Source organism: Coenobita brevimanus, chromosome 111, assembly GCF_032717465.1.
Source record: "Coenobita brevimanus isolate Jiangsu-jjx chromosome 111, ASM3271746v2, whole genome shotgun sequence".
NCBI classification, from domain to species: domain Eukaryota; kingdom Metazoa; phylum Arthropoda; class Malacostraca; order Decapoda; family Coenobitidae; genus Coenobita; species Coenobita brevimanus.
The window spans coordinates 7,580,862-7,607,262 of NC_137064.1; the positions used below are offsets into that span (position 1 = coordinate 7,580,862).

The window sequence follows — 26,401 nt, forward strand, 5'->3', positions numbered from 1 at the left end:
TCATAGGAGCATATGCACAGTTCTGCCAAAAACACACACAAAATACAGAACAACACAATAAGGAATAAGCACACGCGTTCCATTAACACATACAGAGCAACACATCAGCATAAACACACCATTGCAGTAACAAACACAACACAATAGCAGTATAGGCACACTGTATCCAATAACGCACAACGCAACTCAGCACAAGCATAAACACACTCTTACAGTAAAACACACAACATAGTATATACAGAGTAATAACAGTGTATGCACATTATTTCTTATAACATACACAACGGAACACAATAGCAGCTATTCTTGTCATTAACACACACAATAACACAACACAACACATCACCAGCATAAGAACACTCTTGCCATGAAAATACATCACATTCAGTCCTAGCAAATGTATAAATTTCATATCTATTTCCTGCATTTTCTCTTGTCTCTATCTCACAGTCAATCTATGAGTTGTTTTTCTCATATCCTGATCGCCCGTCGGGTTCTCTTGTCCTAAGGATGTTTTGCTCATGTCCATTTCTGCCTCATAAACGTGGTGACTGCACTGTTAAATTTCGACTGTACGCTTATCCCAGAAGCTTTCTCTTTGCCTCTTCATGTGATACCTGATGCAATCCTTATTCAATCTCTGGCTGCTCCTGATTTACATTCTAAGAGATGTATTAAACTTCTTAATGTTTCCGATCTATGTGCCAGAAAGGGAAGGGTTGACACACTGTTTACCTACTTTTTCTTTATGTACTATTAATTTCGTATCTTTCATTATTTTGCTTTACTATATACTCAAAAGCCATCCAAACCGTTATTAGAATTCTTCTCTTAATATCGTTGTTACGAACTGGTACGGTACTGTTTGGAATGCTCGAAATATACATACGCATTCGAGCACCCCATCTCCTATTTAAGTGGAAGTATATGAAAACTTGTGTCAAGAACGATTCTTTCTTCACTATCATTTTCAGGCACACTACTAAATTTCCTAGTTTTTACAGTTACAGTAACATTTCTTGTATATCCCCTGGTTCACCAAAAACAACTACATTGTCGGCAAATCCGAAGTGGTTCAGTCGCTGTCTGGTAAGTTGATGCCTTCCGTCTTAAGGCTTTTTTTATTTTTATTTTTTTTTTATTCTATCACCAGACGATTTTACTTAAAACAGACCACCAGTACTGAGGAGGCTAATGAAGGCAATATGTAACCCGACCACTTCGAAAAGTTTATCCTTAACTAAATAGGATTGACTGCTGGTACCAAGAATAAACAGATTATGCCTTAACGGATTCAGCACGTTACGCTGCCTCTGTCTGTTTTAGATACAATCATCTAGCCATGCAGAATGTAACCTTGTTATTATTATATCACCTTGTCGAACACCGCCATTTATTGGTGTTCTCTGGATGTCCTTATGAAGTTTTATGACAGCATTACCATCTTTATAAATGTACTGTATTCTGAAAACTTCACATAGTGACAGATGACAGTAAGTCCATGACAAGGTGCAAAAGACGCTGTTTCACCTGAATCTTCAGTTTATTATTATTATTTTTTTTTCGATTGTTGGGTTAATAACTTGATTGTAATCTGTTGCTGAATACCAGTTTCATAGTCTAGCTTGTTATTTTGGAAGCTCTGTATGTAGGTACGAAAAATTCAATGTGTTGGGAGTTTTGTAATTTTTCTACTTACACAAAATGAAAGGAATTACTGGACAGTTGTATTCTGAATCTTTAATAACACTGTTTGTGAAGCAGTTTATCACATGTATTTTTTTCCACGATTTTATCACATGTATTTTTTCCACGATTTTGGTAGTGCTGATTTTAAGTATTAAGTAAAGAGTTTTGCTTATATTCTTAATGCAGCATCACACAAATCCTTGAAAAGATCGATGATGAGACCATCTTCACCTCCAGTCATACTCTTTTTTCATTCCTCGCAAAGATTTCTTTACCTGGGTAGTATATCATAAGGACGTCAGGAGGAGCATGCAAGTATTCACTTAATTCACCTACTGTTTGTTATTTAAAAGATTTTTTTTGTTAAATTTGTGAAGGCAACTGCCTTCCACTTCGGCAGTGTAGAGTGAGATGGACAGAAACAAGGTACAACGACGTCACAAGGGCAAAGGCAGGACATGGCCTGATCTCGACTGGGAACCAACACGAACATCCTTTTTGGACTTTTGGACGTATCCTAGGTGGTTTCCTAACACATCTTCCGTTGCCATTCATTTTAAATATTACATCTTAACATTCTGCTACCGATACACATCATTTATATCGTTTTGATATCTACACACTTTGTATCAAAAACGTACAAGAGGGTACTGAGGTGTAATATGCAAAATAAACAGCTAAGGAAATGGTGTTACGAATCTCTAAGGTCATTTAAAATACTACACTTTGCCTCATAAACGGTTAGGAAGCTTACTAACTCCTCTTCCTAACGAATTTTCTTTGGTATTTGGTCTATCTGTCTGTCTATCTGTAGCCAGATGCCTTAATCCCTTACGGGATGGCAACAGACAAATCTTTTCCACGTCGCCCTGTTCTGTGCCATTTAGATGCCCTCCCTCCAACTCACACCCTCCCTCTCAACTATCACTCCCTCCATCCCTCCAACTCACACCCTCTCCCTCATATATCACTCCCTCCATCCCTCCATCTCATCCTCGGTCTCCTCTTTTCTCTCACCCCTTCCACCTCACTCATATACACTCTTGTAGTCAGTTTCCCATTCCCCATCCTCTCACTTTGTCAAATCATTTCAGAGCATTGCTCTTAACGTTTTCATTCACATCATCATCAGTACCACAACTTTCCTTCACTTCCTCTTTTGTCTGTCTGTCGTTCCATGAAACACCAAGTGGTTTTCTCAAATATCATATTTTCAATGTTCTCACTCATGACTTGTGTCCTTCCAACAGGGTCCAAGCTTCACTTCCATATGCTAGAGTGGGAATTACCATACTGTCATGCTGCGACTTTTTTTTTTTTTTTTTACTTCCATACACACTCCCCTATTCCTTATCACTGCTTTCAGTGAATCAGCACCTTTTCTTCCCTGTTGTAGCCTTCTATGTACTTCATTCACTCAGTTTCCATCCTTACTCAACACACTGCCTAAAAACTTCTTACTCATCACATTACCTAAAAGCTTTAGTGCACTTAAATTCTCAATTTCCTCATTATACAGTATCATTGTGCATTTTGTGACATCATTTTCCTCAAAGGGTTTACTCTTAGGTATATTCACTTTCAAATTTCGTTTTTTATATACACTCCCAAACTCATTCGCCAAACCTTGCAACTCCCATTCCTCTTCATTTAACAATACAGTATCATCAACAAACAACAATACAGGCAGTTTCCAGACACTGCCACCCTCACTAAGGACAATCCAACGTCCACTTTCCTAACTTGAATATTTTTTTATTCCGTCCATACTGAACAACTATGGAGACATGCCACAACCCTGTTTTAACTCTGCACTCGAATAAAAGACCTAGTTTAATTTCCACACGCACTTGAGCCCTTGCGCTCCTAATCAAACTCTTTCAACAACTTTCCATTTACTTTATAATTACATTCTCAGTACCTTTCACATCTCTTGTCTATTTGCCCTGTTATATGCTTTCCTCACATCCATTAGGAGAGCATTCAACTTATTTCCTCTCTGTAGATACTTTTCCGCTAAATGTACAGTATTTGAACGAATATCTGATCTACGCGACCTCTTCCCTTCAAAAACCCCTTCGTTCTGCTCCAACTCACTCCCCCGTTATTTCCCTAACTCTATCGACAAATATCACACCATATATTTTCCTGCAATACTGACAGGACAAATACCGGGAGTATGAACTTCATTCGAGCTAAGTTTTATGTCGTATTGTGCTCACATTTTCTTAGATTCTGTTACTACACCCGCGGGCATGAGGTGCGGAGGATGAAATATTTTTACTCAGCGCAAGCAGTGTGTGTGTGTGTGTGTGTGTGTGTGTGTGTGTGTTAACAGTATAACTTAAACAGCTTTGATCCGATTTTAATGTAATTAATGGGTTGAGGGTCAGCCAAGGGGATGCCCTATTTTGAGAACAACAGACCAAAGGTCGAGGTCACATGGCAATATCAACTTAAGGGGTGGGATCTGATTTAGACCAAATTTGATGGAAGGGTTAAAGGCAAGAACCACAGCCATAGAGCAAGGTCAACTTTTAGCATGTATGTGAACAAAATAACTGCAACAGTTTTTATCTGATTTGAACCAAACTTGGTGGCAGAGTTGAAGGTCAGCCAAAGGGTTGACTTACTGTTTTTGAGAGCAGTAAGTCAAAGGTCAAGTGCACAAGACAAGGTCAACTTAGTTATCATTATCAAGACCAAACTTTGTGAAGGCGTTCAAGGTATGGCAAAGATGAAGTGATTTGATTCTGAAAACAATCAATCGAAAATCAAGGTCACAAAACAACGTCAAATGTTCTGCACTGTAACTCAGAGAAGTTCTGACTTGATTTTGATTAAATTTGGGGCAATGACTGAAGATCAGCCAACGACGAAGAGATTCGCTTTCAAAAATAATAGGTCAAAAGTTAAGGCTGCAGGTCAAGGGTAACTCGAACAATTTTGATCCAGTGTCGATTAAATATGGTGGAAATGTTGAACGTCAGTCTGTAAAGAAATAATTCGATTTTGAGAACAATATGTAGAAGGTCAGGGTCACAGGGCCAAGTCAAATCCTTGTTCCTTAGATCAGTTGAAGGGTGCCGGTGGTGCACTCTCTAAATGCTTCTTGTTTTTACAAGTACTGTATTATACGGTATTATCCATTCACTCGAGTTCCAATCAGCGCAGTTCGCATTATCATATGCAAGAAACCATAGTAAGAGTATTTATGTTGCAATTAACTAAATTATAATCATTCGTGCTGGGAGGGGGTTGGTGATAGCCAATACCCTCTTCAGGCATAAAATGATCCACAGGTATACATGGCGAGTGATGAGAAGGGTGGGTGGTGAACTGAAAGAAAGGAAGGCAATGATTGATTATGTGTGTGTGGATGAAAGGATGCGAAGATGTGTAATGGATGCAAGAGCTTATAGAGGTTGGGGGAGTGGACTTTCTGACCACTACTTGGTGGTGGCCAGAATTAGGATCCAAGTAAGATGGAGAAATAGAAGAAGGGAAAGACGAGAGGAAGGAGTAGTTGCAAGGAGAGTGGAAAGGTTACAAGAGGATGAGAAAAAAGCAGAGTATAAGAGAGAAGTGGAGGAACGATTGGGCAAATATGAATTGGAGCAGTTGGGGGACGTGGAAGGTGTGTGCAGGATATTTACAGAAGAAAAATGTGCAGCATGTGATGTGGTGTGTGGGAGGAAGAGAAGACGGAGGGGGGTGCAAGGAACAGCGTGGTGGACTGAAGAGGTGAGACAGGCTGTGGCACAAATGAAGGAAGCATACAATGAATGGATGAGAAATAGGGGCGTGGAAGAAGTTGAGAGGCGGATAGAGAGAGTTATATGTAGAAAGAAAGAGAGAGGTGAAAAGATTAGTAAAAAAGAGTAAGAAGAGAGTGGATGAGGAATTTGGAAGGAATTTGAGTGTAAAGTGGAGGGACTGTAAGAAAATGTTCTGGAATGAGGTGAAGAGAGTAAGACAGGGTGGAAGTGAGGTTAGCAGGGGAGTGAAAGATAAAAATGGTAGATTACAAGTGGGGAAGGGTGAAAAAGTGAGCAGATGGAGAGAACACTTTAAGGAATTGTTGAACATACAGGATGGAAGTAATGCGAGTATAAGTGGCTGGGGAATGGCTGGGAGAAGGAGGGAGGTGAGAAGACAGGAGAAATCAGTAGGATAGAAGTTGTGGAAGCAATGAAGAAAGTTAAATTGGGGAAAGCCCCAGGAATTGATGGAGTGTGTGGTGAAATGCTGAAGCATGAGGGAGAGATAGTAGTAGAATGGATGTGGAAGATGTGCAGATTGGCCTGGGAGGAAGGTAGAGTCCCGGAGGATTGGAAGTCAGGTATAATTATTCCCTTGTACAAAGGAAAAGGGGAAAAAGAAGTGTGTGGTAATCATAGGGGCATTTGTCTTCTTAGTATAATAGGAAAAGTGTATGGTAGGATACTTATTGACAGAGTTAGAGAAAGAACAGAGGAATTAGTTGGAGAAGAACAGGGAGGCTTTAGGAAGGGAAGAGGTTGTGTAGATCAGATATTCATTCTTAGATATTTAGTGGAAAAGTTTCTAGAGAAGGGAAAGAAGTTGTATGCGGCTTTCATGGATTTGGGGAAAGCATATGACAGGGTGGATATACAAGGATTGTGGAAAGTATTAAGAATATATGGAGTAGACGGGAAGTTGTTCAATGCTGTGAAAAGTATGTGTGATGGTGTTAAGGCTGCAGTGCGTGTGGATGGTGAACTAAGTGAATTTTTCTCTTTGAAGGTTGGGTTGAAACAGGGATGTGTCATGTCTCCGTGGTTGTTCAATCTGTACATGGATGGGGTAATAAAAGAGGTACAAGGTAGGGTAGTGGATGTTGGAGTGGCCCTGGTGAGAGAGGGTAGTGTTTGGAAACTCCCTGCACTGTTGTGTGCAGATGATACTATGTTGTTGAGTGAAGACGAAGGAGAGCTGCAAGGCTTGGTGGATGAGTTTGGGAGAGTGTGTAAGAAACGGAATCTAAAGGTGAATGTTGGGAAGAGTAAAGTGATGGTCTTTGAGTGAGGTGAAGTCAGTGAATGTGCAGCGAGGTTGGATGGTGAGGAATTGGAAAATGTGAGTACGTTTAAGTACTTGGGTAGTGTGATGAGTAAGGATCGAGGTTTGGAGGGTGAAGTGCTTGAAAGGGTACAGCAGAGAAGAAAGGTTGCTGGTTCCTTGAAAGCAGTGATAAGAAACAGAGAAGTGAGCATGGAAGTGAAAAAAGTTACTACACGACAGTATTGCGATACCAACTCTAACGTACGGAAGTGAAGCTTGGACGTTGTTGGAAGGACACAAGTCAAGAGTGAGAGCAGTGGAAATGAGTTATTTAAGAGGAGCCTGTGGAGTCACATGGAGAGACAGGCTGACGAATGAGGATATAAAGGAGCGTTGTGGTGTGGATGTGGATGTGATAGGAAGCGTTATAAGGAACACACTGAGGTGGTTTGGCCATGTGGAGAGGATGGAGGGTGAAAGACTGACGAAGAGAGTGTATGTGAGTGAGGTGGAGGGGGGAAGAGGGAGGGGAAGGCCGAGGATGAGATGGAGGGATGGGGTGGAGAGGTATACCGTATATGAGAGAGGGGGGTGTGAGTTGGGTGCAGGGCAGTGAAATGGCGAGGGACAGGACGACATGGAGGCGATTTGTCTGTGGCCACCCCAAACGGGATTGAGGCGTCTGGCAATAGATAGATAGATAGATAATCATTTATGATAGTTTTTCTTTGTATCCAGCGAGCTACCCTGTCTTAACAAATATCCAACTTGCAGTTGCTTGGATGATGTTTCCGCTGTACAACTTATAATCTTTTTTTTTTCACTGTATATTTTAAAAGATTCTAATCACTCATGCAATCTCAAGTGTATGCTCTCTCTCTCTCTCTCTCTCTCTCTCTCTCTCTCTCTCTCTCTCTCTCTCACACACACACACACACACACAAATAACACAATAATAAGAAAAAGGAATTATACAAGACGACAAAGATAAGACTTGCGACTAAATAAAATCAAAGTAACGACAGATTAAAGATTATGTTCTCGTCCTCGAACAAATTACAAGAAACTAGGCTTACGAAAACGTGTATCCATTTTATATTGGACGGTGAGGGCGAGTAACTATAAAGTATAGGATTATAATAATGAATGAATAAAATGAGACTTTATGGCAAAAAAGATTGATGAAGGTATACGCCACTCTACTGTATATGGTGCAGTGACGTCGAATATCTATTAACAAAAAAAAAAAAAAAAAAAAAAAAAAAATGTGAATTATGAATTAATCAAATAATAATGAACGGCAAGTAAATGTTCAACGAAAGTGTACAGTCACTTTAAAAGGAGTGGTAAAGTCGAGTACCTTTTCCGAACATGATGACTAAAAAAAAAAAAAAAGAATGACAAGAACAAGAGTAATGACAGTAATACAAGAACGAGCCATACAAATACACTTTATAAAATGTATGAAGGCGTAGGAACTGGGCTGTAAAAAAAATATCACAGGTACCAGGTGAATGCACTATTCAGGAGAGCCAGGGATAACACTGCAATAAGCAAATGTATCCCCCATCCTTTCATTTTATTAATGGACGTTTTTATGCACTGCATGTAGGAGTAACAGTTATGACATAATCAGACTATTCCTTTCAAATGTAGTTATTCTTAAATTGCTGTTTCAGCATCGAGGCATTACCGGTACTATATATATATATATATATATATATATATATATATATATATATATATATATATATATATATATATATATATAAAATGTATGAGGTTGCAAATGCTTCTTATTACTTCAGCTCTGCCTAGTCTGCATAGTCCCTGCAATTTGGCTTTGTGCGTTCCCTACATCTTCATACATTAAAAAAAAAAATGTACCTTCATGTTTGTTTCGCTAAATTTAAAAGTCACTTTGCTTGAGTGTTTCGAAGGTTTTCCTGTGTTACGGCTGATGGCGTGTCGGCGTTGTCCCTACATAGAAGGAGTAACAGACTCTGGTGCAATTATCTGTTCATTCTAACTTTATCTTTGATTCTACATACTTTTTAGCACGTCTGAGTAAATATGAAAAGCTTTTTTTTTTTTTTTTTTTTTTACGAATAAATGATATCATGAATGCGCCGCAGATTTTCACCAATGATTGATAATGTAACAAACTTTAACTGCTTACACATGTTACATTTAGCACGATAAGATTGTGTTTAACATGTATAATAACCGCTGGGGAATAACTATTTTGTGAGAAAACCAAAGTAACAAGTAATACCATTTAAGAGGTAGGCCGTTCCAAGAACGAGGACAACAGAAGAATAACGAAGAATGAATAATAGGGAGAAATTGGTGGGTTACCCGTTATCGGCAAATGATCTCAGCATTATATTTTTGCTACTTTGACGAAGCTCAGGGTACAGAAAAGCTTGTAGATCAAAGCTAGCTGCATAACAGGCTTAAAACGTGTGTGCTTGGGAACTTCGAAGATACAGGTATTTGCTTGTTAAGACTAATGACCATATTGACACCATCCCGAAGTAGAACGTCTACTGACACCAATAAACAATAAAAACAAGACCAGTGAGAGCGTACGTCCACTTTGTACGGGGCGGTGAAGTCTAGTATCTCCTCCCGGCCGCTGGACACAAACAGGTTCGACACCACGATGTCAGCCTCACCCCTGAGCAGTGCACCAAACGTCCCAGTCCAAGACCCGTTGCTCAGCGGGTAACCCCATGTCTCACCTGCCAACCAATTGTAGTATTAGCGACTTAAGTCTAGCGACATATTTCCTATTTTAGTCTGACTACTTTCTGATTATTCTATTCTCCGCATGAGTGTACGATAGGGTGTAAGTTTTTTTTTTTTTTTTTTACTTGGTACCGTGTGTGTGTGTGTGTGTGTGTGTGTGTGTGTGTGTGTGTGTGTGTGTGTGTGTGTGTGTGTGTGTGTGTGTGTGTGTGTGTGTGTGTGTGTGTGTGTGTGTGTGTGTTTCCGTCTGTTTGTTTGTGAACAGTATAACTCAAACAGTTCAGATTTTATTTCGACCAGACTTTGTGGAAACCTTGAAGGTTAGACAAGGTGTAAATTATTTGATTTTAAAGGACAACAGGTCAAAGGTCAAGGTAGTAGGGCAAGGTCAACTAAACAATTTAAAATGTAATTTGAACTAAACTTGGTGGAAGGGCTGCGGGCTAGACTAGGATGAAATTACTCGATTTGGAGAACAATAGGTAGAAGATCAAGGTTATAGGGTAAAGTCAGAAGTTTGGCCCTTATATCGACTGCAGGGGCAGGTGTTGCATTCTCTGAGTTCTACTTCTTGTTCTGTTTTGGACTAATGTTTTGTAGGGATGGTCTATGATGGTTATATATAACCCGCATTTCAACCGCTGGGCAATTATGGGGTTATTAATCGTATTCTAAGTGGCTTTTGGAGGTTTCGTAATATATCTTAGTTATTTATTTTGTACATTATACCTTAGAATCCTTTTGTATATTACTGATGCAAACTTTGTCGATATAAAAATGATGTACTGTGCAGTACAAAATAATGCGAAGATATGCATAACGAATCGATGAGCAAAAGGTGTTTCGAAGCTTCCAGTGCCACTTTGAATTTTGGTTACACACCTTCGCTCCAGTGACCTAGTTTATTCTTGCTGCTTCCGGACTTACTTAGGAGACCTTGTGTCTTTACCGGAAGAATGAAGGCTATATCTAATCCATTCAGTTCGAAAAAAATCTCCCCTTATATAGCTGAATAAAATCGTCTGAAGGTTGCAAGAATAAAATGAAAAAAATACATTATCGGAGTGAAGTGGTTAACACCTTTAGTATGGCGACGTCATTTTTTTACACCACCATTACAGCACCGTCACTCCTGGTACGGCATCACACTGCACGGAAGAGGAAGAAATGCACACTCAGGAGGAGGGGGAAAGGAAGCTTAGTATTAATGGCTATCGGCTACAGGAAGGGATCAAAGGCTGACGATAATTTTTGCAGTTTCAATCTTCCCAACGAATACTACATGCAACCATCAAATGTACATCCAGGTCCCCTGCTACAGGAATGGCGATGTTCTTGATCTACTATGGATTCCAGAGGCAGTGGAACAGTGTTTTTCGGCAATAACTTTCTATCAAAGCGTTGGATTACGATGATATTTTACCAGGGTATGTTTCAGACCTCGAACCTAACTGGCGTCAGTATGGTTTATTGCCAAATGTGCAGACTTATGGCACGTATAAGAGGAAAATAAACATGCGAGGCGACTGTTTTACCCACTGCTGGAGAGAGACTAGCGGGGAAATGCCCCGCCTCCTCACTCATATCGTGACGTCACTTTGACGTAGTCCATTTAGACACCGCCCCCTAATCATCGTATGGGTGTCTGCTTTGATAGACGGAAAATGTTGCCTTTATTTGAAATAATAAGCCTGGTATTTTCGTATAAGCCTATTAGGAAGTTATCCATTTTTAACGCTCGGATGTGAACTATTGTAATGTTATCATCATATATGGAAATACCATCCACTTGAGGTGTACAACTACCTATATCCCCTGATTGAAGTATACTTCCAACATTACAAATGTGTAAGTGACGGAACGTGTCATATATAAGTAACGTGATAGCCTTACATTGCACACATGACATGTTGCCTGTTATCATCACAGTGGAATTTATAGTTCAGCGGAGAGTAAGGAGACACCTGTTTAATAAGATTACCTAAATATGAACCGTCAAGAAAAGTCAGTGTTTACGTGGTTACCTCGCCCAGTGTTCGTATCTTTGTATTTTTGGCGTTGCTATGACGTTTCATTCTCAATCCGAAGCAATGCATTATTTCCATACCTTGATTCATTTTGTTCGAGTCAGTGTGACTTATAACCAAGGCCATAAATTGACGTTTTCGGACAGAGTCTACTATCGTAATATTTGGAGTATTCGGGTGGGCGGTGCATACATAACGTCATAACTATACGTCACGCTAGCCTAGCACGAGCGATGGTTCATTCTGTCACCTCGCATGCTTATTTTACTCTGGTAAGTGCCTTAGGTCTCCACAGTTAGTAATAATCCATACTGACGCCAGGTAGGTCGGTGTCTGAAACATACCCTAGTAAAATATCATCGTAATCCAACGCTTTGATAACAAGTTATTGCCAAAAACCAGTGTTCCACTGCCTCTGAAACCCATAGTAGTGGAGAAGCTACCGTCTTTTGTTTGGGTTATATTTGTATCAGTTGTTTAAAGCACTCTCTCTCTTGTTAAGTCTTATTTATCTATCTTGCATTAAAACAAATAAAACAAACAATCGACTATAGTCGGGTCGTTTTTATCTGACGGAACTGGGACACTCCAACAGCTTGAAAACTAAGTCGCAGTTGCAAAAAATTTAACGGTTTTAGTTACAAGGTAAGGAGTGGTTCTCCTTAATTACTAGTGAAATCCACCCCTAGTGTGACTACACCTGGCCATCAACTGATCTGAAAAAGCTTAGGAAACTTTGTTAGGTTTGAAAAAATACACCATAGTCTTCCATAACTTTCGGTTAACTCGCAACATATACGCCTGGACTTCTCAAACACTTCTTATATGTTTTCTTCCTGAATTATGCAATCTCTTTTCACTTACATTACAAGTAATAGAAGAGCAGAATGTATAGTCACATGCAGGAGCTCCTATCCTTTCTGCCATGAATTATGTGTCTGTTGCAAAACCAAAATTGACATAAGAAATAAATTTATGCAATAAACTCTTTGTTGATAATCGCGTGTACATACAGTGAATCCACGATATTCTCATCACTGGTTTTGGAAAGGAAATTCTGCTGGCAACTGTACAAACTTAAAACGACAGAAGATAATGAATCGTACTCTCGTCGGGATGGATGCTTTCTTACACCATATTCCTAGACACTTATCCTGAATATTTCACCTCCATATTATCTTTCATGTAATTTTTTTTTTTAATGCCGACAAAGACTATAAATAACACGCGAGAATTTTAACCCGCCTCATCGAGATATGAACCTGGAAGATGAGCTAAGAGAGCCTCCTAAGTCGACGAGAGTACGGACCCAAGTAACAAAGATGAAGGTACCGTCTGGGGGCTCTGAGAAGCGAGGAGTGAAGTTGAGGGCGTATCCGAGAGCCTTGACCAGTGCGATGTCCACGCCGTAGCGGTAGGCCAGCGACCCGTCCTTACCGTAGTAGTACATGATGGCCGGCTCGAACTTGAATGTCGACACCTATATGGCATCAAAGGTAGCTGAACTGGATGTCTCGGAAATGTTGGGAATAATGTTAACCGCCTTCAGTGTTAACCCCTTCTATGTTAACCCCCTGATACCGATGATGTTTTTTTTTTATTATTCTCACTATCTCCAAGCTATATATTATTCTTACTTTCTCCATGCAATATTATTCTTACTGTCTCCAAGTTATATATTATTCTTACTTTCTCCAACCTATGTTATTCTTATTTTCTCCAAGCTATATCATTCTTACAATCTCCAGCCTATATTATTCTTACTATCACCAAGCTATATTATTCTTCCTATCTCCAAGGTATATCATTCATACTATCTCCAAGCTATATTTTTCTTACTTTCTCCAACCTATTTTATTCTTACTGTTTCCAATCAATATTATTACTACCTCTAAGCTATATTCATTCTTACTATCTCTAAGCTATATTATTCTTACTATCTCCTAGCTATATTATTCTTACTATCTCCAAACTATTTTCTTCTTACCATCTCCAGACTATCTCATTCTTAGTATCTCGTATTATTCAATTCTTACAATATCGACTAATTCTTGCTATTTTGAAACTATCTAATATTTACTGTCTCGAAACATCTAATATTTACCGTCTCCAACTATTTAATTCTTGCTATCTCGAAATTATCTCCAGACTATAATATTCTTACTATACCCAAACTATAATATTCCCATTATCTCCATAATATATTATTTCTACTGTCTCCAAACTATTTTATGCTTAATATCTCCAAACCACTGTGTTCAGATTTTCGAGCTGGGGAGGTCAGATACAGCCTTCATGTAACCTTTCGTTACAAGAAGTCTCCCAAAAGCTGAAGGAAATCGTCTGGGGATAGGAATCAGTCAATAAAACACGTCGCTATATTGCTGTTCTCAGGCTCATCTGGACATGAATCCGGTGGACTGCAGGCTGAAGTTCATCCTACACTAATCCTCCTTTAAGGGATGGAGAGGAGAGACGTAGAGGCCTCGCAACACCTCTTGTTTTGTGATTTATTTTCCATATTACACCTTAACATTCTACTGTACGCCATGCAGGTCGTTTTAATATCGACAAAGGTTGGATCAATAACGTACAAGGGAACACTGAAGAGAAATGTACAGGATGGATCGCTTAAGATGAGGTGTTAAGAAATCTCCAAAGCCAGTTAGAATACGCCCTTAAAATTTTAAATAACGACCCACAGTCCATCCCAGTTACGTGACCCAACAATGTGATGTCATTTATGCATGGTGTTATTGTTTAGTAGTACGGAAAGATATCATGCTTCAGAATGCGAACCATGCGCATGTATACACCATGCAAGGTGAAACAATTAAACGTGGGGCAGAATCGATGTTAAGATGATGTGCCAAGCCTTCCAACATTCCTGCAACGCAGTTACTTTACTATTTCAACCATACGGCATAACTGGCAGACCCATTCATTCATGTTAGGGCCACCAACAAACATGGAAAGATTTCAGTATTGTCAGATGTAGCAACTGCCATGCCTCTGCCACACACTGATGCTGTCCTAGGTTAAAATGTGGCATAGTGTACAACAAAGAGAGAAGGATCGCCGACACCTTCTTACCGGCTGTGACAATAGAGCGTGTTACACGAAAATGAAGCGCACACCAAAAGCATATGAAAGGAAAGGATAGTATCCGTCGTTTGGGGTGAAATGAGAAGTATGGAAGGCAGGACACAAAGCTGGCAGAGAACTCTCGGCGAGTTTTTACTCACGGCTGTCCATTTGCTTCACCATCAGAAGCTTTACGTATTTCATTTATTTCAATTTCCGAAACTGTTTAGTCGTATTTCATCGGTTATGGAGGCTCTCAAACACGTTCTTGTTTTTTTTTTTTTTTTTAATCGATATTGCACGTTACACTACCAGTGGTTCTATTCTGGCACTCTACTACGTGAACCAAGCTACAAAAGGCCGCCTATGTTTAACCGTTATTAACATTATTGTTTTCTCTCTAGTCCCGTATATATTCAGTGACACAGAAACCACTACCTTCCTCTACTCTCCCATTTGTGTGTGTGTGTGTGTGTGTGTGTGTGTGTGTGTGTGTGTGTGTGTGTGTGTGTGTGTGTGTGTGTGTGGTGGAGGGAAGAAAGAGAGATCGAGGATGAGGTGAAAAATGAGAGGGTGATGTGAGTTGGAGGAAGGGCAGCCCGATGGTGAACAAGCTGACATGGTGGCAAACTGTGATCATCCCTTCCAGGATTAAGAAGTCTGACCACAGACAGACAGACAGATAGATAGATAGATGGAAAGATAAATATATACATACATACATACATACGAGTATATACAGTACATTAATACATACACAGACAGACAGACAGATAGATAGACAGATAAATGGAGAAAGACAAACAGACAGATATAAAGGTAGACAGATAGACAGGGTAATAGATAGATAGATAGACAGAAACAGATACACAGTCAGACAGGCAGACAAATAAATGCAGATAGATATACAGAAAGATAATGGCTGTACTCTTACCTGAAGTACAGCGCCACGGAGGTCAGCCATCTTGTCCGGGAAGAGAGGTGCCTGTGAGGAGAAACTGTTGTTGCGCCAGGTGGTGACCGACCTCATGCCCGCTCCTGTGTACACCGTGTTCATGTACACCCTCCACTCACCGTCCAGCCCGCCCTGAAGGACCAGCAACATCATGTAGGCTATAACAATTTTATCGGTACACCTTTTGTTCTACCTTTGCATACGCCCAACGGAGCAACAGTTTCATGTACACTCCTCAACATACCTCTGTACACCCCCTAGGAGCAACAGTTTCACGCACATCCTTTACTCTCTACTTCTGTACACAAGTTGCTTCCATCCTCTCATCAAGGTAGGCATGCAGCACCTGTCTACCTACACACTCTCATCCTTTCTCTGTCCTAACCAACAGCACTTTTATATGGTACAGGGGTTGGCGAGTTTGGTAGATGTGGGATCGTCTTGATTTTAATGATGACATTAATCTAGTGTCACTCATTTGAAGAATACTGGAATGCACACAAATAAAAATGTTGGGATGAATAAATACAGTCTTAGTGTGTGACAACAGAGAATGGTGTGCTGGGACTGCCAGAGAGATTTATCATAAGATATATCAGAGAGGAAATGGTCTAACACGTTGAGTAGATGAAGTATGATGGCTGGCTGAAGAGTCTTACACATGTGAATGCAGAGCGAAGACCGTTTGAGAGATAAGACTGAGGAAGACGGGGAAAGATCATGTGTGGAGACCTCTGGGATTGGGAACTGGACAGGAAATAGCTCAAGACCGAAATACATGGAGAGTTGCTATCAGCTGAAAGGACTTACTGTACATATGCACAGGGTCAGTAGTCTCTAAACGTTTATGTAAACATACACACTTTATACAGTATTGTGCAAACCTCGTCACTATAACTGGTTGCCTTAGTTTATATTAAAACTTTTTAAAAAATATCAGTGCACTGATGGAAAATTTCTCTTCACGGAATATTAAGTGATACAATGTGACTAAGTGACTGCTCAAGTCGTTGTTGATTTTGTTGTGGTTGTAGAAACAATATAACGCTCCCAAGTCCAATACCCGCCACAATGTTGAGTTATTACTGGATTGTATGGGTGGGGGTACGGAACTGCGAGCTCTACGATGTGGTGTAAATAACCGATTAGGCTAAGTAATCCCAGAAACTCAGCTACGTTATTTCTAGACTTAATTGCCAAGTTAGAGTCAATGAAGTGAGCTACGGTGGTTCAATAGGTTGCATATACAATACTCGTATGTTTAGCGTTAGCGATGCGTGTGCCGAGAGTTTAGTGTTCGAACCCAAGCTGAGGGGGAACGTACCCCTTCAATCCAATGACGTGCTGTTAGTTTTTTTTTGGTACCTCCAAACGATTTTATTCAGATCTGGGGAGACCTCGTGTATAAATACTATGAATGAAGGCTATACCTAACTTCTTCGATTCGAAGTCTCTCCAAAGCTGGGAAAAATAATTGGAATGTAGCAAGAAGAAAGACCGAATAAGTCATCGGACTGAAGAGGTTGAACTGGGTGCCAGTATATGTTCTTTCCCATACTTGCACATTTTCGCATCCTGCCCTGTTCTACCAATGATATATTCAGACTTTTGACACACACAAACATAATGCCATTACAGCACTTCAGACTTTCACATATCTCTTCCCAGACACCCCAGCACACTGGACTGGTCGACGGTCGATTTTTTTTTTAAAGTAAACAATTTATTTGCGTGATGAATGTGCCGAATTATCCTAGTTTATAATCAATTTGGCAAACCATGGTAAAAATTTGGAGATACATGCCTTCAAAGTTGCACAAAAAGCGGTTGATGGCAGCACGAGCCTCGAGTAACCGTGACGTCATAAACCCGCCAAGCCCGGAAACAAAACAATAGACCTTTTCCAGTGATGTTGCAGAAATCACGTGGTTTTGTTTACGACTCAATATTGGACAGCAAACTCCTCGCAGTAATGGCTGTCCAGACAGTGCTGATACAGATGAAACTATCACATATATGCAGAAGCATGAATCAACGCCACCAAGATCCGTACGGGAACAAGACTAGATCCTTACACCATATCTAGGGAGAAATTCACCAGTTTCAAGGATTGGGGACCGAAATCAGATCTCAGATATGGCGATCTCTATTACTATATGGTAAACACTCCATCAAAGTTCACCGGGGCATCCTTAAATTAAGGTAAACAGACATGTCATACTGTATATGCGCAATGTACAGTAGAAAGCTGGAATTGACATATGGTACATGTAAATCGTCTTGGTAATAAGTAAATTATTGACGTGGGGCCAAGGGAGGAGGGGCTGTATACACTGACTGGGAATTCAGTACCCAAGTTAATGAATAGAATAGGTTTCCCAGTGATGAAGGCTACTCTAGTTGATGCCCCCTTTATAGAAAGTTTCAAGCATAGGCTAGGTAAGCATATGACAAGTATGGGTTGCATACAAAATTTGTCTTCTTGTAGTCACACTCCTGTGAGAGCTGCCTAGCATAGGCCTGCACTGGCTGTTGTAGGCAGGGTAAATTAGTCACAAGCTTGTGGGAGCTGTCTAGCATGGGCCTATTGGCATACTGCAGATATCTATCTATCTCTGTCTATTGCCAGACGCCTTAATCCCGTACGGGGTGGCCACAAACAAATCGCCTCCACGTCGCTGTCCCCCGCCATTTCACTGCCCTGCTCCCAACTCACACCCCCCTCTCATATAGCTCTCCACTCCAGCCCTCCATCTCAAACCTCGGCCTCCCCCTCCCTCTCTCCCCCTCCACCTCACTCACATACACTCTCCTCGTCAGTCTCTCACCCTCCATCCTCTCCACATGGCCTAGTGTGTTCCTCCTAACGCTTCCTATCACATCTACATCCACACCACAAAGCTCCTTTATATCCTCATTTGTCAGCCTCTCTCTCCATATGACTCCACAGGCTCCTCTTAAATAACTCATTTCCACTGCTCTCACTCTTGACTTGTGTCCTCCCAACAATGTCCAAGCTTCACTTCCATAAGTTAGAGTTGGTATCACAATACTGTCATGCAGTAACTTTTTCATTTCCATGCTCACTTCCCTGTTTCGTATCACTGCTTTCAAGGAACCAGCAACCTTTCTTCCTTGTTGTACCCTTTCAAGCACTTCACCCTCCAAACCTCCATCCTTGCTGATCACACTCCCCAAGTACTTAAACGTACTCACATTTTCCATTTCCTCATCATCCAACCTCATTGTACATTCACTAACTTCACCGCTCACAAAGACCATCACTTTACTCTTCCCTACATTCACCTTTAGATTCCGTTTCTTACACACTCTCCCAAACTCATCCACCAAGCCTTGCAGCTCCCCTTCGTCTTCACTTAACAACACAGTATCATCTGCAAACAATAGTACAGGGAGTTTCCAAACACTACTCTCTCACACTAGGGCCACTCCAACATCCACTGTCCTACCTTGTATCTCTTTTATTACCCCATCCATAAACCTGCAGATTAACAACCATGGAGACATGACACATCACTGTTTCAACCCAACCTTCAATGAGAAAAATTCACTCAGTTCACCATCCACACGCACTGAAGCCTTAGCACCATTAACATACTCTTCACAGCATTCAACAACTTCCCATCTACTCCATATATTCTTAATACTTTCCACAATCCTTGTCTACCCACCCTGTCATATGCTTTCTCCAAATCCATGAGGGCCGCATACAACTTCTCTCCCTTCTCTAGAAACCTTTCCACTAAAGATCTAAGAATAAATATCTGATCTACACAACCTCTTCCCTTCCTAAAGCCTCCCTGTTCTTCTCCAACTAATTCCTCTGTTATTGCCCTAACTCTGGCAATATGTATCCTACCATAAACTTTTCCTATTACACCAAGAAGACAAATGCTCCTACGATTACCACACACTTTTTTTTCCCTTTTCCTTTGTACAAGGGAATAATTATACCTGACCTTTCTCCCAGGCCAATCTGCACATCTTCCACATCCATTCTACTACTATCTCTCCCCCATGCTTCAGCATTTCACGACACACTCCATCAATTCCTGGTGCTTTCCCCAATTTGACTTTCTTCATTGCTTCCATAACTTCTATCCTACGGATTTCTTCCTGTCTTCTCACCTCCCTCCTTCTCCCAGCCATTCCCCAGCCACTTATACTCGCATTATTTCCATTCTCTACGTTCAGCAATTCCTTAAAGTGTTCTCTCCATCTGCTCACTTTTTCTTCCTTCTCCACTAGTAATCTACCATTTTTATCTTTCACTCCCTTACTAACTTCACTGTCACCCTGTCTTACTCTCTTCATCTCTTTCCAGAACAGTTTCTTACAGTCCCTCCATTTTACACTCAAATTCCTTCCAAATTCCTCATCCACTCTCTTCTTACTCTCTCTTACTAATTTTTTCACCTCTCTCTTCCTTTCTACATATAACTCTCTGTTCCACCTCTCAACTTCTTCCACGCCCCTATTTCTCATCCATTCATTGTATGCTTTCTTCTTTTGCGCCACAGCCTGTCTCACCTCTTCATTCCACCATGCTGTTCCTAGCACCCCCTTCCGTGTTCTCTTCACGCCACACACCACCTCACATGCTGCACATATTTCTTCTGTGAATATCTTGCACATACCTTCCACGTCCCCCATCTGCTCCAATTCATATTTACCCAATCGTTCTTCCACTTCTCTCTTATACTCTGCTTTTTTCTCATCCTCTTGTAGCCTTTCCATTCTCCTTGCAACTTCTTCCTCCAGTCCTTCCCTTCTTCTATTTCTCCATCTTACTTGAATCTTGATTCTGACCACCACCAAGTAGTGGTCAGAAAGTTCACTCCCCCAGCCTCTATAAACTCTTGCATCCATTACACATCTTCCCATCCTTTCATCCACACACACATTATCAATCATTGCCTTCCTTTCATTCAGTTCACCACCCACCCTTCTCATCACTCGCCATGTATACCTGTGGATCATTTTGTGCTTGAAGAGGGTATTGGCTATCACCAACCCCCTCCCGGCACAAATGTCCACTAACGCACTGCCATTCTCATCTATCTCCACTAACGCACTGCCATTCTCATCTATCTCAGCAGGCACACCCCACTCACCAACTATTCCATCCAACTTCACATTCCCTACTTTACCATTCATATCACCAATATATACTTTACCATTCATATCACCAGTCAAAAACACTCTCTCATTCCTTCCAAATTTTTCCTCTGCAGTTATCCTCTCTTCTTAATCTTCAAATTAGGTCCTAAATTAGGTTAGGTTGATTAACTTGGTTTGGAATTAAAAAAAAAAAAAAAGTAATTTCCGAAAGAAATGAATATCAGATTCAAATTAATCACATTATAAAACATTAAAACAAAAAAATTAAGCTTCAAGGTGAGTTGGGTGTAATTCTGGAAATTTACCAAAAAATTTACTTATTTCAGAAATTTCAGTATAGGCCTAGGTACATACACAGCCTATATACTGTATGTTGAAAGCAGTTTAAAAAGTGAAAATTTTAAGCTTCGAGGTGAGTTGGGTGTAATTCTGGAAATTTACCAAAAAATTTACTTATTCTACAAATTTCAGTAATTATAGGCCTAGGTACTGTACATAAACAGCCTATATACTGTATGTTTAAAGCAGTTTTACATAAAGTGCATAATTGATAGTATATGTCAAAACTGTCAAAATTACTCTTGAAGTTTTACATTACAAGTGAAACACAACATTGGCACAAATTTAAATTACGGCCATTTATTTCATGCTGATGAGTACCACAACATAAAACTAAAAGACTTAAACAATATAGTTTTTATGATTTTACATTTTATATTAAAAAATTCCTGGTAGCTACATACCTAGAAAGAGATAAATACAGGGGGCTGTTGATACAAGCACATTATTTATCCTCTTATTTGTAATTCACTGTGGTAGGTGGTGGCGACCATCATCCACTCACTTGATGTAGTGCTGCCTACCTCTTCCTTAGCCTTTACCATTCTTTTTCTGTGCCTGCCGTCCTCTCTTCCTATTTCTCCCATCTTTCCTGTCACTTCCTATTGCTTTTCTTTCCTTTACAGGTGGCTTTACATTGAGTGACAAGCCAAATGGTTTCCTGTAAGCCAAGAAACCATTTACAGCGCTGGGTGGTGACCATATAGGCTAACCATACGTGCTCCCTACATGTCAACAAGTGGGTTAGTGGAGTTAGTGCCCCTCCCCGTAAAACAAATAACTTAAAGTCAAATGGCCACCCCTTACGGGATTATGGCGTCTGGCAATAGGAAGATAGATAGATTTGTAATTAAAGTATTTTTGTACTAAGTGAAAAATGTATATTTAATTGGAGCATGTATTGGCAGTTTTGCTTTCTGTGGAGCAACATTCATTTCTAAATAAAATGTAAAATTATAAATAGTAGCCTACTAGTAATCATACTTCAGTTGTAATTGAAACATTGTTTAGCACACAGGCTCACAGTGGTATATAACAGTTTTATACTGAAGTGTTGAACAATGTTCTGTACTGCACTCACTGAGCTCTGCACTATTATTAAAATCATCCACCATTACACAAATATCAGTTCCAAATGAATCGCACCGAAAAACATTGGAATATTACAAATATAAGCTTTAACCTAACCTAACCTGTAATTTAATCGATTTTACTTAAGCATCTAACATTCCTGACCATCACTGCTATGTCCGATTTTGTTTGGGTGAAACTCTGGAATAATAACAAAACAGGGCCTGTGACACTGACCCTCCCCCTCTTTTCCCACGCACACACATGGCCGTGTGGGTCTTGTGCTCAGTGACATTAACCCATGACACCTACAACTGCTAAGAATGGTAAATATACCCGTATCTGCTCACAAATCATCGGCTCACCTGATATGAAATGTTTCCTCCCGAGGCGGGAGCAGGCCGTCGGCAGCCTCTTCACAGCAGCTATTCACTTCTGTCGCCCTTCCTCATTGGCTAGAAACCGGTAGAAGTGTACCCCACTTGTTTTCAGCTTTGTCTTACAGCCGAAGGTACAACAGTGGAATATCATTGTGGATTCTGTAATTCTCTCTCTAGACGTCCGACAATTTGCCGTCCAACGTGGCGCTGCAAACAAGTCGCATGACTCGTGACGTCACGTGGAAAAGATCTTATTTGTGATCCCCAACTGTGATTGTGGTTCTTCTGATTAGCCAAGCTTTGCATCGTCATGGCCAAGTCAGCAAATAACCACTACTGATGCTTTGTTCCACTGTGCAAAAACACAAATAGAATTACACCAGATAAGAGATTCATCACTGTTCCAAGTAACATAAAAGCCAGAAACCCATGCTGGCGATCAGTGCTTCGGGAGAACCCCAACACAACTGGCAAATGGCAACTCCCACAGTTGTGAGGCGGCCTCGGTGCGAGGAAATGCCGAATCGGCGGTAATTTACGAAATTGGCACTTTTAAATGGAAAATATAATTTTTACCACTGTATAGGTTCATGCACACCTAACTATCTGAAATCCTATCAAAAATTCGTGCTTAATATGACAATTAATTTTAAAAAAATTGTTTCAGAGCTAAAACATGCTAAAGTTAGAGGATATTTACTCTTCAGATCATAATCAACACGCATTGACACTTCCATTTTTGATAAAAATTGATTTAAAGCACAAATAAATGTATCTGCATTGTACATCAATATTTACACAAAACAAGTTTGTCAAGGCGAGTTGTCAAAGTGAAACACTTCCGCTAACTTTAGCATATTTTAGCTCTGAATCCTGAATTTTTAATAATAGACAAATTAAACACAAATTTTTACTGGATTTCAGAAATTAGGTGTGTATGAACCTATATGGGTATAAAAATTAAATAGCCTAAATTATACAGCTTAACCTAACAGCCACCTGTCAAGCAAAGCCTACCCTAACTTTGGCTTACGCCATTGGTAGCGGTGAAAATACAGTACAGTATTGTTCTCCAGATCAGACTGGCTGTTACTAAAAGGATGTTCAAACATCACCAGTACATTAAACCAAGAAATAAGATAACCAAATACTCCACAAAGATCTAGCAGTCCACGGTCAGGCCTATCAAGGAAAAACATTGAAATATTTCGGTCTTTGTGACATGTTCCCAGTGTATTACTGCTCAATTTCAGGGTTATATGCCCCTGGGGTCAGGACCTAGCAACACTTATGCTGATTCAGTTCTTAAATCACTTTATCAAATCTAATCTTTGTAATACCGAGTTGTCCTACAGGTACCCCCTGGTTGTCGCAAGGTTCGCCGCCACTACGAGTCTCTCTAAAACCATCAAAACTCTTCACTAAAGCACAAACATAGCATACTTCGTCTTTAAGAGAGCTGTCACACTAAGTCTTGCATACCTAGCATGATAATATCGGGTGAATATCTCAGAAATCTTACCTGTACCGAAGTACGTTTCCCAGACTTGAGTGGCGGTCAACTGTGGCCTTCGTAGGGTTTGTGACGTCACAGCGAGGGTGCATGTTTCACGCGAGGTACGATAATCTCCAACTTCTGATTGACTTTTTTTTTTTTTTTTCACAAATATTAGATCGGAGAGAAAAAAATAATAATGATATGCCGATGATTAAGAGAGACCATTTTATTACTTTATGTAACTTGGACGCGACCGTCAACCAGTCCAATCCTGCAGGATACGTAAAGTGGACTGATGCATTTACAGAAGTGATTGTTTTGAGCAATATTAATCTCTTATCTGTAATTTCACAGTAAAGTGTTTTTGCCTGTTTGTTACTATATTTAAATTCTTGTTTGTTTACCCAGCCCATTTTCCTTACTATACTTTTAATATTTTCAAGTTGATTGTAAAGAAATCATAACTGGACTAGTATTCAATAATAACTATTCAGTTCGTTGTGCAAGTATTATACTGTATATTGGGTTCTAGAATGATCTTGGAGGAAAAGAACTTCGAACTAATTACAGTATAGCAATAAATATACAGTATATATTCACTGTGACTATTGAGTAAATAATAACAGTAGTAGTAGTAGGAGTAGTAGCAGAAGTAGTAATGGTAGTAGTAGCAGTAGTAGTAGTAGTATATGGCTGCCTAATTTCTCTTTTCCTTGTGAAGTCATGTTTTTAAATCTATTTCATACCATATTATGGTAGTTGGCAATGTGATGAAACTGCTGTTGTTTTCAGGACTGTACAACGAAGGCAAAGTTCAGTGTATGTCAGCATAAGTCACTGAGATGGCAGCGCTGATAAATTTGGCGGCAAGATGATAGTGGTAGGTGTGCTTGCGAGAGTATGTTAGTTGTGGTATTGCTGATGGTAGTAATGGTTGTGGTAGTGATGATGGTAGTAGTGGTTGTGTTAGTCATGTTGGGAGTGATGGTTGTGACAGTGATGATGAGAGAGGTGGTTGTGGTAGTGATGGGAGTGGTGGTTGTGGTAGTGGTTGATGATAGTGATGGTTGTGATGGTGATGGTGGTAATGGTGGTTTTGGTAGTGATGATAAGGGTGGTGGTTGTGGAAGTGATGGGGGTAATAGTAGTTGTGGTGGTGATGATGGTTGTGGTTGTAATGACGATAGTGATGATGGCAGTAGCTGTAATGGCAGTGGTTGTTAAAGGGTGGTAATGGTAGTGGTAGTTGTGGTAGTGGTGGTAATGGTAGTAATGACAGATAAAGCCCGCCATTCCCAGTTATCACCACCCATCATCACCTCCTTCAGTCACTCAGTCTATCCCACCTCATCACCACTACCAACGTCTACCACAGCTCATCACCACACCCAACTTCTCTACCACAGCTCATCACCACTCCCAACCTCTCTATCACAGCTCGTCACCACTCCCAACCTCTCTACCACAGCTTATCACCACACCCAACCTCTCTATCACAGCTCATCAACACACTCAACCTCTCTATCCCACCTCATCACCACTACCAACCTCTCTACCACAGCTCATCACCACTACCAACCTCTCTATCACAGCTCATCACCACTCCAACCTCTCGATCACAGCTCATCACCACTCCCAACTTCTATCACAGCTTATCATCCCACCCAACCTCTCTACCACAGCTAATCACCACTCCAACCTCTCTATCACAGCTCATCACCACTCCCAACTTCTCTATCACAGCTTATCACCACATCCAACCTCTCTACCACAGCTAATCACCACTCCCAACTTCTCTGTCACAGCTCATCACCACTACCAACCTCTCTATCACAGCTCATCACCACTACCAACCTATCTGTCACAGCTCATCACCATTCCCAACTTCTCTATCACAGCTCATCACCACACTCAACCTCTCTACCACAGCTCATCAACACACCCAACTTCTCTACCACAGTTCATCACCACTCCCAACTGCTCTATCACAGCTCATCACCACTCCTAACCTCTCTATCACAGCTCATCACCACTCCAACATCTCCATCACAGCTCATCACCCCTCCAACATCTCTATAACAGCTCATCACCACTCCCAACCTCTCTATCACCAATCACCACTACTTTGTTTCGCTAACCCAGGTCTCTGTATCACTTCATACCCCTTTGCCACATTTCATCATCACTCTCTCGGTCACTTCTCACATACAAACAATTTAACACAGAGGCCTTATCATTATGGCATATTATGCTACGTAACACCTGTTCCTTTGCGATTCATCTTGCATATTGCACTTTAACCTTCGGTTGTACATCGTTTTTGTATCGACATAGTTTACATCAATATCTTACACACAGGATACTTAGATGTAATGGACAGAATAAATCGGAGAAAGTGGTGCCATGAACTCTCCAAAACCACTTGGATTACGACCCCATA

The 26,401-nt window shown here is 40.4% G+C and overlaps 1 protein-coding gene across 1 annotated transcript in view; it reads right to left on the reverse strand.

Annotated features, from left to right (window-relative positions):
- Window positions 1-15,684, reverse strand: part of LOC145417770 (ionotropic receptor 21a-like) — a 61,267-nt gene extending 45,583 nt beyond the window's left edge. Inside the window, exons 1-3 of the mRNA XM_080286376.1 lie at window positions 15,511-15,684; window positions 12,825-12,972; window positions 9,307-9,458 (exon numbers count right to left, since the gene is read on the reverse strand). Coding sequence (XP_080142502.1) covers window positions 9,307-9,458; window positions 12,825-12,972; window positions 15,511-15,684 — 474 coding nt within the window. The remainder of the gene's footprint in view (window positions 1-9,306; window positions 9,459-12,824; window positions 12,973-15,510) is intronic.
- Window positions 15,685-26,401: the final 10,717 nt, after the last annotated feature.